Source organism: Anopheles funestus, chromosome 3RL (genome assembly GCF_943734845.2).
Source record: "Anopheles funestus chromosome 3RL, idAnoFuneDA-416_04, whole genome shotgun sequence".
Taxonomy (NCBI): Eukaryota; Metazoa; Arthropoda; class Insecta; order Diptera; family Culicidae; genus Anopheles; species Anopheles funestus.
This window is the reverse complement of record NC_064599.1, coordinates 23,707,814-23,723,332: the sequence shown is the minus strand read 5'-3', so window position 1 is coordinate 23,723,332 and position 15,519 is coordinate 23,707,814. Positions and strand designations below refer to the sequence as shown.

Sequence of the window (15,519 nt, the reverse complement as noted above, 5' to 3'; positions counted from 1 at the left end):
TGGTACCCCGGTTGGTGCGCCGGGGACGAAACGCGTGTGGCGGACGCGGGCAAACCGTGACAGGAAATAGTAATCAACCGAGGCACCGACCGAATCGTGCAGAACCGGTCTCATCGCGGAAGTGTCAAAGTTTAATAACGGTTCTCCGAACCCCGAACGTGCCCTTGCTGTGGACGATGCTTAAGAACGCACCGGCAATTGCGTTGGAATCTAACGGACCACACCGGGCCAAAAGGTTCTCTCGGGTTCTCTGGTGGAATGCTTGCAAAATTCATTCACACGCTAGCACCGTACGCAGGCTGAGGTCAAGAAGAATCTTCTCATCAGGGCCGAGAATAGTTTTAATGCTCAAGCATTTTGCTGGACCAGTGAGAGAAAATGACCGGAAATGGGGAGGTAGGGGACCCTGGTGTGTGGAATATGTTTGATTTCCAAAACGTCATGCAATAAATTCCGGTATCGTTGTGCTTTTGCGTGTCTTTCTCACAAACAACCATCAGCCCTAATGACTGTTCAACCACAGCGAAGGCTGAAAAATCAATAGGGACACACTCAGATTCGAGAGCAACATGAAGATAGATGAACCGTACTTTACGGCTCGTGGATAAAGTCTTTTGGCGAAGTGCGAGTGGATTTATATCTTGCTTTATCATTTTGCTCCAGTCCACGCTACCAGTCAGCAACCGGCGTGTCTCGTCCTTTTAGTGGTCGGGCGAAATATAACAAACTGCTCGCAACCAGTCGGCAATTTTGGAACTTGGTCTGCCATTTATGACTTACGAACGAAGTGAGCTTTTGGACGCGCTCCAAAAACCACTTGTTACAGGGATAAAAAGCGTCGCCTCTGGGTTTGTGATTAACAACCGAGCTTCGCTTACCATGACCGGGGTCGAGGGGGTTTGCCAGTCGTAAATGATCATAAAAACGCTTACAGATGTTTTTGGCACTAGCACTTTTGCTGAACATTGGATGGCAAACAGAACGAAAACACGAGCTGCTTTTTTGGATTAGGAACCAAATTTATGGCGAAGGAGGAAGATATCGATTTGATGTAAAAAACTAATTGATAACTATAAAGTGCTAATAGATCCAGCGAGTTGGTTGCTTATTAAGTTGAAATACGATGCCGAGTAGATGCTTTTTATAAGATTAATACAATGTAAATAGCTTCAAATCAGATGCATTTGTTTGGCGATATTCTTTCATACTATACATAAATTTTATAAATATAATTTTTTATTATTATATTTTTTTTGCATTTAATCTCTATTTGTTTTGTTTTCATTTTAAATCAACATCAAGGCCACGCTTAGCTACTAACAACCTTAAGGCATAGCGAGAAAACACAATTGTCAATATTATCAAAAAAAAAAATTTTATTTCGACTAACATTCATTGATTTATGATTTCTTATATCATTTGCAACAGCTGGGTAAAGGATAGGTCTTTGTCTTTACCTTGAAAAAACATGTATTTTTAGCAGAATTCATTTCTTTACAGTTCAAAAGACAGCTTATAACCGTTTTCAATTGCATCAAGCTTTATCTTTCTCCCGCTCTCTTTCTCTCTCTCTCTCTCTCTCTCTCTCTCTTTTCTTGGCTTAACGACCACTAAAGTAAATTTTTGGCTTACTAGACTTATATTTACCACGCAGCCCAATATCCAGTCAATCATTTACTCTACAGTTATTGACATTTAAAGATTAAATGAAAAAATGTTAAACTTTATGTTTTTGAATGTTCAACCTGTCAATCTAATCAGCTGAAACACGTTGGAAAAAAATTGGCAAAATATTTTAATATAATTTGTTTGATACGAACTATTCAACAGTTAAAAAACTTATCTACCCAACTGTTGATTTTTAAATTTTTCACGTGAATTTTCACTCGCCTTATATGTTTGGTGATATGGTTGTGGTGGTGGTTTGTTTTAAGAGCTTGATAAACACTTGATGTACAAATTTTTAATCAATGTACAATTGTTTAATTAAATTGTTTTCCAGGATCTACGTCGAGTTGTTTTCTTTGCTCCGAGAAAATGCTTCACGGAATCACATAAAAAAAATATTCGTGTCAAATATTTGGAGCATTTTTCAAATGTTAACATTGTGTTCTTAGAGAGAAAACTCCACAGTTTTGGACAACAACACCACCTTGATACTTTCCTTTTTATGCGTATCATTACCGTTTATGATGGATGCCTTTTAGCAATGTTGTTGAATTTGCATACAACCCTGCACAGCATCAAACGACCTGCACAAACGCCCAAACGCCACATCCTTATAAAAATGGACAACACTTCGTACGGTTCGTTTGATATCTTTCATTTCCACTTTGCGCCGGCCTGTTTCCTTCATTAACCTCATCAGCCAATGGCAAATGGACGGCATCTTGCAAAACCGGCAGCAGCCGGCAGCACTTGAAAAGGACACCCCGGATAGGCATGGTTGGCTATTTAATAAATCGGAAAAAGGTCCAACATTCACGATGGTCCCAACGACACAAATCGCCCATACGGTCCCATACATAGCGCGGTGGTCGTACCCTAAAACCAGACAGCCGAACAAGGAATGTGGAATATCTTTCGGTGCTAATAACGAACAAATAAGCGCTACATAACCGGAAACGCCCGCGTGAAGTGATAGACGTGCCTTGCCAACCGAACCAAGCGCCTATCATCGTTATGAAAATTTAATTAGGACTTTATGGCGCGTTACCTGCGCTGCGCCTCAGCCTTAATTGATTTACGGTGTGCGTCGCCGCAGGTGCTGTCCACTGCCGAGCAATGGTAAACGGAACGAGCGACAACTTTTCTTCGCCCGTGACTAGGTACGGTGGAGTCGATTCGACAAATGATTTCTGACAAACTTTTTACGCTAATTGCTGTTGTCCATTTTGTTGTCGTGTTTCCGTGTGGTGTCGGGATGCTTAAAGGGATAAGCGACCGGATAGGAAGATTTGTTTAATTACTTTACCATGTTTCGGAATGATGAATCAATTTAAAAGTGTGATGAGGCACATTAAAAGAAAATATTGTTTTTAACTGCTTTTAGTGCGCAGTTGTTTTACGCATGATTACTAAGGAAAGAATAGAGGACAAAGAGATGGTTTTAAGATTATTTTTAATCTATTGAACAGCTGCACAAATTCTATCGATCGAGAAGGTCGATCAAAAAAAGTTTTAAATCATTTGCGACGAGTTGGTTTAAAAATTAAGCTTGATATTTGGGTGTCACATCAATTAACATTAAAAAAAATGATGGATCGAATTTCCATCTGAAAGGCTTTGCCCATTTCTATTTAGCCCTTTTGTTAAACTGATAATGACTACAGATGAGAAATAGGACAATATTATTGAAAGAGAATCGTGATTAAGGCGCAATGAAACAATTTCAATTAATGGTAAAACCATGGCTATCGCCTTAGTTAGTTTTTTCAATATATATGGTGGGACAGCACGAAAATAATTTATTATGAGCTTTTTCCGTTCGGCCAAACACTAAATGCAGATATCTACTGTCAACATCAGTACGGTCAAGCTACCATTTGATCAGAAACAAACAGAACCAACCAACAGAAGAGGAGTTCCGTTAGGACACCACACACGTCCTTAATAACTCGCCAGAAATTCAAGAATCGTCGTTTGGAAAGTTGTAGTTCTGAAGTTCATAGGTTTTAGCCAATATCGATCAAAACTTCTATAAGAGAGGCATTATTTTATATTTAACACAAATCAGATAGTCAAAAACATGTTAAATAAATTCATAAAATTTACACAAAAATAATGAATTTCGTTATCGTTTAACCTAATAAAAATGTTGATGAAAGTTTTCTCTAAATCGTCTCTTATTCCTTTTTTTATAAAATGAGAATACACAAAACTGTTGTAAATACTTAAAACAACTGTCTCCACGAAAACCTCACTGTTGTGCAAAATTCATATTGAACGATGAGCAAAGTCACGTCATCAGAATGATGCTGGACGAGCCAATAGTCTTTCCAGGCAATCCACCCAGAGAAAAAAGACGTCGCTGGCTTAAGTTAAGATGAAGCATTATGGCATTTATGCGACCAGAAATGTTAAAATATTCGAGATATTTTATAAACTTTTGTAGCATGAGAAGATCTCTAGATAACTGACGCATTGGTCCTGAGTGAAGTTGCACGGTCCAAATTGGAATTCAAATTGGTTCACTAGTTGAATCATGTTCAAAAGAGATATACATAAATAGATGATCATTTTAGACTTTTTTTAGACATTCTTTTATGATAGCTTTATCTTACTTTTCGTGTTGTAATATGGATAGGAAAACTTTTTCATACACTTTTAATATTCTTTCACAGAGAATGAACACTAAACCTTTTTTCAAAAGCAATCAGAAATTAGAATAAATATTTTACCACAATCAGGAACATAAACACTTGCTATTGCTACTATCATTTACGTTAACGATACTTACACACAGACATGGTAGAAAATCGCTTTGAAGCCTCGAGGCCGCTCGAGAAAATTGTAGACCCTGCTCTGTAGCCGCCTATAACGGGCATCACGCCGTGAGCCACGATTATAGTTGAGCGGCTTCCCCAACAGTGACATTCGTGGTCGTGCAAGCCGGTCGGCCCTATTTTTGTCGGAGAGTTTGCACGCGCTGAAACGAACCAGAAATGGTGAAGGAAATGTTTTAGTAAATTTGACAAGATTAAACGATAATGTTGTTTGCCTTGTTATCCTTAGCATACATTGTAATAGCAAAATAAGTAAAGGCAATCGCTGATGAGCGCCATTATATGGCAGAGCAGTTTAAATATTCATACCGTGACACTGATGAAAAAGCCTAAAAGTTTCGAAATACCTCATCAACAGCAAGCAAGCACAACATTGAGACGGCTGTATGCAAGATGTACACATGCTCGAACGGAATTCGCAGCTCACACTTTTCACGCTTAAAATTTTTGCACCAAACGCGAAGAGACTTCCATCGTACTATATTTATGACACTGATGGGCAAGCCAGTCTTTTGCAGCATAAAAAAGCATCTTTCCATTTTCGTTTCTCCCCCCCTACCCAACGTTCCATTTAACAATTATAAAATAGCAACAGCAACTCACCCATCTTGCGTTTGCCTAGTTCCCACCGCAATCCAACATACCCGCGATTGAAACTTTTCTCAGCTTGATGTCCGAACTTTTGTGCAGCAGTGTCCCGAACGAACTGCTCACCGTAATCTTGTTTGCGAAATGACACCGCGAAGATGAAACCTTCGCTTCGTGCTGTGAGCTTTAGCAAAAACGGCAAAAGTTTTCACCTCGTCTGCCAAAGCACTGTACAGCTGACACCCAGGAATGTAGAACGACTTGGAGCATCCCCTGCTCCTCAACACCCATGATGATGGGTTCAATTTTCTAACTCACAACATTGCCGATGGTTGGCATTTCACGTTGTGCCATCAAACTGAAGCTACGAGACAACAAAGCAGAAACCTTGGTTGAGCAAAGACAGCACAAGAAAGAAAAAAAAAATAAAACCCCTAAAACGAATGCTTGATGGTGCTAGGCATCTATGGCTTGGGCGGAAAATTCGTGCCAGAATGCCACCGGACTAATTATGCAAATATAGTGAGCATTATGCTTTACCGACACTATATATCCCTGGTCAGCAGTTGGATCCTGTCAACCACGGCTCAAAGTCACGCCCGCACTGTAACCAGCGGGCGCCGCGACATAGCGCAATGAGAAGGGTCATAAACGCTGACTTGTGTTCTGTCGTGAAGAAACGACGCCGATAATACAGCCCTGGCCAGGGTGTGAAGAAATTTACGAGCCTGCTCTAAGATCTACCTAGTTTTATGAGTTTGTCACACAAAGGAAAAACAAAAGAAAAAAAACAGAGCGTGCGTCAACGCAATCCATGCTCGGAAGAAGGAAAAAGTGATCGAAGTTGCAAATGGCAAGAGGAAGAATCACAACTGGGCAAGGATGCCCAGCTGCCGGCGGTGTACAGCTTGGTGATAAAAGATTATGATGTAAGAAAGACATTTGAATGGAAATGGTTGCGGATTTTGTGCGGGACAAAACCCTTAGCTCACAGCGCGTGAAAAGCAGTAAACGGGAGTAGATGAATTATTTTATCGATGTGTGAAAGTGAAAAGTAAGTACTTTAGATGGTATTTTTTGTCACCGACATTACGAAACTATTATTGCAACATAGTGATTGCTTCCATCTCACATAGTTTTCAAATTTCAGAGTCTAGACAAAACAGAATTGAAGTTAAAAATATTCAAATTTCTTTACTATAGTCCTTTTCGTTCCTAACTCTTCTTGCATATGTGCTTTCACACAGAGAGAAGAGAACTTTGGAGATAAAGATAAAGCGTAACTGATGCATTTTTCGTTTTTATTCTACCGCTAAACAAACTCCAGCCTTCCAAATGTAGTGCTTACAAAAAAAAACACCAGTTCCAGCTTATCCAGACCAGCCAGCAACATGTGTGCAACCATCTATATAAACTTCAACGCTCGACGTTTATAGGATTTCCCGTAGAGCACTCCCGTACAATAATATAGCATCGGAGAGCTGCCTGCATAGCTTCACAAGTGTCTAAATGGAAGGGTGTGTGTGTGTGCCTTTGCCTGGGACGTGTACAGTCTGTTGATTTTGTTTTTATACGTCTCGTTCTATCTTTTTTCCCGTGCAAACTTTTTCATTATTTTTCCTCCAGACATGGGAATCGGAATGTGATAACTGCCACACACATAAGACTACCGATAGTGCTGCTAGTTTTCTGGAAATGCATCTACGTACGACTTAGGTTTTGTTTTTCTACCTTCCATGGATTTGTGTTTTTGATGCGGTAATGTGATATTCATATTATGATGTGGAAACTTTTTTCCAAAAGAAAGAATATTAGCGTTTCATCATTGGCGTTGTTATGTTTTGGAAAGAAAAAGAGTGTATAATTGTTAGAATAAGTAAAATTGGTTTATGAGAATAAAGGCTAGGAAAGATATTTTATTGCCTAATATTCTGAAACTTAATGAGATTAAGTCATAGTTTTGTTTTGCATATTCTTAATGGAGTTATATTTTTAATATTATAATTTTTAGAACCAGTTTTTTCACATACCTGAGGATAGTGATCCTCAACCTTTACGGCAATGTGGACTACATTCGCCAAGTAATTTACGCCCCTGTTAAGGCGATTTTTTGAAAGAAAACATCAGCTAAAAATATAACAACTTTATTGGAACGAATAAGCGTCCCTTTTTCTTCGAAGAAAACTTTTTTCTACTTATTCGCTCAAATTTTAGTACTATGAAATCTCTGAGCTGAAAATTAAAAATCTGTGTACATTTATCAGAACGCTACTCTCGGTGATTTCTTGTAAAAAAAAGTATACTTTTTAAGGAAGATAACAATATCTTTGTTTTTAATCGCAAATAAAGTGTTAAAATAATAGAGTGTGTTATTATAAGTGTTAATAACGACCAATCCTCTTCTCCAAACATTTTTTTTCTCCAAAACCGAAAAAAACATGACTTGTATGAAAAACGTATTACGTAACATAAATGTACAATACTTTCGCCATAAATGCCATAATAAAATGTTATTTGAACTCAATGTCGACTAAGTCGTCAAACGTCCAAAAATTTTCAATAAAAACTCTTTATCATATCTGCTTGGAGCTTTAATCAATTAATATTAATTTTAACAATTGATAAGTTATTTAAAAAAAATATATTGTTTCAAGCTGTTACTGACCAAGTCTACATTCATCATATCCTAAGGTCCGTAAAACCTTTCTACATATATAAGTAAAAAACTAACCAAAATTACTGTTTCACAAAATTAATCCAATAGGTTACATCTTTTCACATTTAAATTCTTGCTGCCAAATGGAACGCCGCACAAGCACATTGTGCGCTAATAAATGTATGCAAAACGAAATCAAAGTTCAGTTCGCTTTGTAACCATAAAACCCATTCTTATTGTTTTACCGGCAGTGGTACGATGGTAAAATATGTCCCACACATAAAATTGTACCGGAACATAAAAATCGATACCGAAGCGTATACGTGCACTTGTCGTTCAACCTGGTGAAGCTTTTGAATAAACTGACAAAAATGTTAATATGTGATAAAAAGGTTACTTTACGTATGGGCATATACAGCAGCATTCGGTACGATAGAACGGGGAACACTTTCCTTCTCTCCTCCTGCTCAATTTGTAGTACTTCGTAATGACGGTGTACTGAAGACGTGTTTGCTGTCAGAAATTGAACATCCAAGCGCGACGCTCATAGAAACGAAAGACCAAAATGTCCGTTTTTTGTCTTTCAAGGGTAGATGAAATGGTGCCGGTGCTTCATTACTTGCTTCCCGTTTTTCTTTAATATTGTGCTTGTGCCCTTTTTGGATTCATCCCTCAACTCACTTCCACCAAACACCCGGAGCTATGGCACACACACTCGAGGGCTACAGAGAGCAAATGAAAACGACAAACATGTCCTGCACCATCGGCTGTTTCAAACGAAGAAGATCCTTGGGGTTTTTTCCCTTTGCTTTCTACACAAAAAAAGCACCGGTACGAAGGGACAACGCTTTTATATTTACTTTTCTAATGCTCTGATCCTCTCCCTGTGCCGTTGCACGGAACGCGGTGGGGCTAGTTTTCACCAGCAAAACAGTGATACGAGAGCATCAGCAAATGGCTGCAGGGTTTGTGTTAAGGTTATTTTGTTGCTAACTAACTGAAAACAACAAATCCGGCACCGGAGGAGACGTACCGGATGCTCGTTCTCGCTGTTGCTGACAACGGTCGAAAACAAATGGGAGGCCCGGGAGGGGGGGGAAGCTGATGTGAAAGGTCGCCGAGGAAAAGCCACCAACAATTGGGGTGGGTGAGCGCGCAACGAACGAGACTTTGATTGTTTCCACGATCTTCTCGGAAGCTCGGTTGTCCTTCAGTGAAAGTTACGCTCGATGTTTGTCTGGTGCCAGAATGTATAGCGAGCGTAAGGAAGCCCTCATCTAAACAGAAAGCACGCAACAAAACAAATCAAAAGCAAACCCCGGAAACACGTTAGCTTATGTCGAAAGAATCCTGAACACTGTCCTGCTAAGCTGCTTGACGATGTTGGGTGCAATGGGAACTGAAAGCACACACACACACACACACTCTGGTAGCAGCAACAAACCAATCCACCCCACATAGTGTGCTGTTAAATCGTATCTTTTGATCTCTTTCCCGGGAAACGATGTCAATTCTGACATGGAGGAAGATTAAAAGCAAGGATTAATGTGTTTATTTTCAACCATTCGTTTGGGGGATATTCGAGCCTTACATTTCCAAGTGTGGGAATTTTTTTTTTTTTGAGGAGACAACTTCTGGTGAAACATTCCAGTACATTGAGGTTAGAAAAAAAATACTTGAAGGTGCTAAGTGGGAATGGTACAAACACAACCATGAATAGTGTACAGTGTGCTCTTTAAACATTCCTTTGTACATCTTCTGTAAGACGCATGTAATCCTGATCCTTAACATGCGGAAGACTCATGATTAAATTGACTTTAATGGAAATCATTCTCCCAAATCGTACGGCTATACCTTTTCCGTTGCCGGCGTTTGGTTTCAAGCTCATAATCAGCAAGACAATCGAGTTTACTGCGAAAACCCATTGCGCTATGATTTATCGTACAGCTCAATACCACCTGATCTAGCGAACGATAAATCAATCCCATTAGGTCTGATGCCGACAGACACAGTCTACCGGATCGAATATCGTTTTCCGGAAAGCAATCACATTATTTCGGATCGGTTTTTGGATCGATTCCTTGGGCCACGCACGCACACTTGTTGATCGGTGGTGGGCGGTTTCGGTGCGGTGACCGTGGAACCAGCGGCAATGGAAAATCATTAAATCGAAGAAATGAGATACCGTGTGGCTCCACAATAAAAGCAAAAGGAAAACAGCCTACGGAAATGGCAAACAGTACACACAGTTGCTGGTACGAGTCATACAGAGGTGCGAGAGAGAGAGAGAGAGAGAGTGAAAAGAAAAAAGCCACTCATAGTGAACCACAGGCAAGATGAACAGCTCAACGACAGCTTTCTGTTGCTTGCTTTACGCCCAGCAACACACACACATACACTCGAGGAAAAAAGCTCCTCAGTACGACATTTTCCAATCTCTACAGGATATCGAATGGCATTACGAGTGCAAATTGGACTCTGCCAAAATCGAATCATTGGCCTCGGCTTGACATAAAGACCTGAGGCAAGCGACCCATATGCCTTCTTAAGATGGCTCCGAGCTCACTCGGCTCATCCACAGACATCTTAGAACCGAAGCAACAGGACGTGCCTGGCCTGACAGTCCGGATGTGATGGTGCAAATGTCCAAGAAATCGGCACGAAAGAGATACAGTGCCCACAGCACCGGAAACTGTTGGCAAATTGAATTTTCGAGAAAACGTATCCACACACCGCCACATACCGGCGGCTCCGCGTCTCAACACAAACATGTGTTTTCCGTCAAGGATCATACGAAAACAACCACACCAAAAAGGAAAAGTCAATTGTGAAACAGTACACCAGAGTCTATTTCACTCCGGCACAATGCACTTCGCCGTGCGCTTGGCAACGAATTCGGCTTGGCGACCGGGAAGCCAGCCAGCAAAACAACAATCACAAACAAACACCATCCAATTGTGGCAATGGAGGACAAGCAACAGGGCCGAGAATGACTTCGATGCTGCACAATGTCGGCACCACCAAAGCGACTGTCGAGTCTTCGGCAAAACATTCCAAAGCCTGCGGCCTGTGTACGGTGACAAATGAAAATTTATCGTGCTCAATAAAACGCGTTCTATCGTTTTGCCGGTACCGTATCGGACCGTAAGCTATGGGTCAGTGCTTTGGTCTATTTTCTAGAAAGGACCTCAAAGTCATTTGCACCGGATCGGTTTTTGTACATATGCGTATGTGTGGGGAATTGATGACTTGCCGAGAGGGATTTTCGTACAGCATCAACACATCAACTCACTTTGAAATGATTGCGAATGGTGGAAGAAGTGAACCGGATTAGTTTAGCTAGTGATAACAGATTTGATTGAGTTACTGCTCCGTGTTGCAAATTGCTGAGTGTGCTGTGTGTAGTTAAAATTAAAATAGCAAGCAAATTGAATGACAGAGCAGCGCATTTTGCGGACAGTTTAGCGTTTAGTGCATTCGAGTTTGCTTTATATTTGATATTTTAATATAACAGTTGAAGGTTTGTAGTCAGTTTGGAGTTATACAATTAGGCCAAATGTTTATTAATGTATATTTTCTTGGGATTTTGGTTTGTGTATGTTTTGTTTTTTTTTTATGATTTTTTCGTAATTTCTCAAGAAATGTTTTTGTGGGATGTTATCTCGCAAGACGCGAAAGAGATCAAATAAATTAAAAAATCTGTATAATAATAAAAAGAAACTAAAATTAGTTAATATCTATTACTTAATTTGCAAACATTGCTTAATTTCCAGGGCGTTTTGTTCAGGTAGTTTTTACAGCCATTTCCAGTAAAATCTGAATACCTTGCGTTTCTGCTTAAGGCGAATAACGTTCAACGCGTCGTTTATACTGTATATTAAGGGATTTAATACTTATTTTTAAGTTACGAGGCACTGTCCAACAAATACACAACTAATATTTTTATGTATTCTTTTCACATTGCAAACAAAATTTTGCCTTTATTAAGATTTACAAAAAAATGCAGAAATTTTAATCGTAAAAAGCTATCTGGCATTACATGACTACCCTCTTAACAAGCAGAGAAATATGAAATTCTTTACCGACCCAATGTCCCTAAAAGCAGTGTATGGCTCGTTAGTTCGTTCAACATTAGACTCTGTAACTTGGACTCCACTTACATCAGTTTTGTCTAATAGACTGGAATGGATTCGGCGCAGGTTTACTATACAAGCTTTTCGTAATATCTCGTGATTTCGATCTAATAGTCATATAAAAAACATTGACTGCTGCTCCCTTACAGGCTTACAGCCACTATACCATAGACGATACGTAGCTCCTTAATAAACGTAATTGGTGCTCCATATTTCCTAGAGATACTTAATAGACATGCTCCTTAACGTTTCCAGCTAGACTAAACCCTTAGAACCCCAGTCACCAACAGAGCTTATTCGAGTAATTCACTATTAATCGCAATGTGTAAAAAATTCAACGACTTCGGCAAACAAATTTACTCATGTAAACATGTAACCTCTATGTTTTATAATAAGATAAAAGACTAATAATAGACGATAAGGCTAATATTAAAATACATTTACTTTGGAGCATATGTGAAATTTCATTTGTTACAAATTGAACCCCACGGAAAAAGATCTTCTTGTCTATTTTTTTTTAAATCAGCGTACCTCGAATCCGCACAACTCAGGAAAAGATTTAATAATGAGTTATAATGATACTAATGGGGCGGCCCGGTGGTGCATGTGATAAACGGCGCCAGTCCACATGGCCGAACCGGGTTCAAATCCCATCCGGACCGTCTCACCGTAGCAAGGACTGACTAACCGACTACGTGGTAAAATAAGTCTAGTAAGCCAGAAATGGCCGGCGTGATCTGTAAAGTCGTTAAAGCCAAGAAGAAGAAAGATACTAAAGCGATGTTACATTCCCTTTTAGCGCCATCTTTTGGGAAAAAGGATGCCCTTATGCTGTTTATACTTAAACAAGAATTCCATATTATTTCACTGTTATCTTTTAACTTAAAATTACTATAATATAATATAAAAACATGTAATTAAATCGATTCTGTTTCAACTATTCAGATCGCTATCTACTGCCATCCTCTTTGAACCACATTACACTTATTTATGCTTTAAATTAAATTTCACACACATCGCTGCCCAGAAATATCTTTATCAGTCTGATTATCAACCTCAGGCATGGCGTTAGTTTCCAGATAGTAATAATATGTGTTTTGCAAAGGATTACACAAAAACCCGAACGCGTCATTAGCGACCGGGACCGAGAGGGTTGTAGGTTAGCAAAAGTTGTACGTTCGATTTACATGAACACAAAGTAATTAGTAATGGCGAAACCGTAGCTGTCGGGAAACACGTTTCGCTGTGTGCGAGGATAAAAGGCCAACGGCATACGCTCCGGTGCAGTCGGTATCAGCTTGTTAGTAACGTAAGCTTCCGCGACAATAGTTAAAACCAACAAGCACTTTGCGGCACAAGCGTTGCAAAAAGGGCAAACCGGGTTGCACCGGTCAAAGACACACAAACGGTGGAGGTCAAACCTATGGTAATCTCGACCATTATCCTCGTCATCGTCATCCTCTTGCTCGTCCTGATCGTCCTCATCCTCATCGTCGTCGTAGTCATCTTGCAAACCGCGAGCAGTACGGGAATTCCGCTCCATACGGTAACCACCATCCGTATCGAACCCGTACTCATCGTCCTCGTCAACATAATCAGCCGCGTACAGCCGCAAATCCTCCCGGCTGTCGGGGTTGTACGACCCGTACGGTCCACCACTGCCAGCGCCTGTCCGTTCGTCGTAAATTGTAAGGAAAGCAGCGGAACTGATCAGTTTCGTTCGTGTCAGGTTTAAGCCTTTACCACCGGCCGTCGGCGATGCGGACGGACTGGAGCTGCGACGTCGTGTCGAATGGCGCCGCAAGGTATGCAATGCTAGTGCTGCATCGGTTCGTCCATTGCCGGCTGGTAGCTCCGGTTCGTCTATAACGATTTTAATTTGTGGAAAGTGTGGTTCCTGCTTGCGATGGTCATTACTGTTTTGATTGTGTTCATTACTGCAATTGCTAGTTGCGGTACCGGTACGACGGTCGCTCACTGCCACCGGTACGGTGCGATGTTGCATTCTGCCATCGGTAAAGATGGTCACACTATCACTGACGGTCGATGTTTTACGTGATGCCATTGTTCCGGTTCGGTGCGCGTTTTTCTCGGCCCACTTCACTGAAAACCGGTCCGGAAAGTCACTTTATTCTAGGTTGGCGGGGTGGGAGCAATCGTTTTCCTTCACGCCCGCTGGTGCACGATACATATATTGTCGCGGCAACTTTGTCTTTCACCTCAATCCATTTCCAAGACCCCCACCCCGGACGGATGGGCAGACTTTAAACGACACTATTAAATGGTGGCTATTTATCAAGATGCATGAAACGTGCGATGGCTGCAACGACACGGGACAACCGACCCATTTTCCCAAACCATTAGCGCGCGCCAAATGCCATTGAGAAAATGCATACATCTTACGATCTTCGGGCATGGTTTTTACATCCTTCTCTCTTTCTCTCTCTCCCTCATTCGTTTTCATGTTTTTAATCTACAAACCAACAAGAAGAAGAAAAAATGCTTCCCTTTTTTATGCACAATCTCCCAGTAGCAGTGCTCGTTCGTCGGTGAAAATGTTTCACTCAGAATCACCCCGGCAGTTCATTACCGGAGCTTGGGACGCGCTTCACGATTAACATCGCACAAAGTGAGAGATACTTTAGATTATTTTTACATCCCCGCGCGGTAATAGAAAATACTTTACGTGACTTCAGTTGGGTGAACTTTGCTAGCTTGGAGGAAGCAAGCCAGCAAGCGAAAGAATGGCAAGTGAATAGTGAAAGAATCTTGCTGAATGATGCTTTCCCATTTAGCGGAACATAAAGGCTGGCTCATGGAAATCCCATTTTTCCTGTACGTGTAAAATGGCCTGAGCAGCACGTGAAGCGTATCATCATCGTGTGCTGTTTAAAATGAATCTTTAAGCAGCTCTCTCCAGTGTATCAGGTCTTTTGTCAGGTAGCACAGCGAGGTTTGTTAAATTCTCTTAATGATTGAAATTAAAAAGCTCCTAAAGAAAATGCCTTAATAATGTGTATGTGTATGCCTTTTTTTTGTATTTTTTTATAATTTATGTCAGGAATATTATTTTTTAATAGGAAGAAAGTTAATCAAAGTCGATTTTTTCTTTTATAAAAAAATTGAAACGTTATAGTTACGGTACAGAACTGTATAAATCACTCGGTAATATGAGAAAATTAATCCGAATAAGGGTACAGAAAATAATATTGAATAATATCCACATAAACATTAATATTTTTTAACATAATTATATCTAAGAATTACTATCCTTTTTCAATACAATACAATTTTCAATACATTCTCGCTCTAAAAAAAGTCGTTACAGCAACATTCCAACAATCCTTCTGATCTTGCCAAACCAACAATCAATTTCCATACCTAAGTAAATGAATTTTAATATCCTCAATAATATTGACATTCTCAAGATTTTTTTCTTCCCATCCCCAAAAGCATCTGCATGACCACCATGCGAACGGTTCGGTTCCGCTGTATAAAGTTCCTAAATAACCTACACTTGCAATTTTTCACCTTTACCGTTGAGCCAAACATTTGAGCTCGAGCTGCGTTTAAATTACCCGGCCGCGGAAGGCTACTAACACCTGTTTCCCTGGCTAGCTTCCCGGGTTCCCATCCG

The 15,519-nt window shown here is 40.2% G+C and overlaps 1 protein-coding gene across 12 annotated transcripts in view; it reads right to left on the bottom strand.

The window, feature by feature from the left end:
- LOC125772036 (potassium voltage-gated channel subfamily KQT member 1) overlaps nt 1-14,870 on the bottom strand; it is a 109,782-nt gene extending 94,912 nt beyond the window's left edge. For 4 of the 12 annotated variants that reach the window (XM_049443340.1, XM_049443346.1, XM_049443342.1 and 1 more), the window contains exons 1-2: nt 13,304-14,866; nt 4,460-4,648 (exon numbers count right to left, since the gene is read on the bottom strand). In XM_049443340.1, the coding sequence (XP_049299297.1) occupies nt 4,460-4,648; nt 13,304-13,947 (833 nt within the window). In that variant the 5' untranslated portion in view covers nt 13,948-14,866. Of the gene's footprint in view, nt 1-4,459; nt 4,649-13,303 lie in introns of all 12 variants that reach the window. The other 8 variants (XM_049443345.1, XM_049443347.1, XM_049443348.1 and 5 more) reach the window with 5 other exon arrangements.
- Between the last annotated feature and the right edge of the window lie 649 nt (nt 14,871-15,519).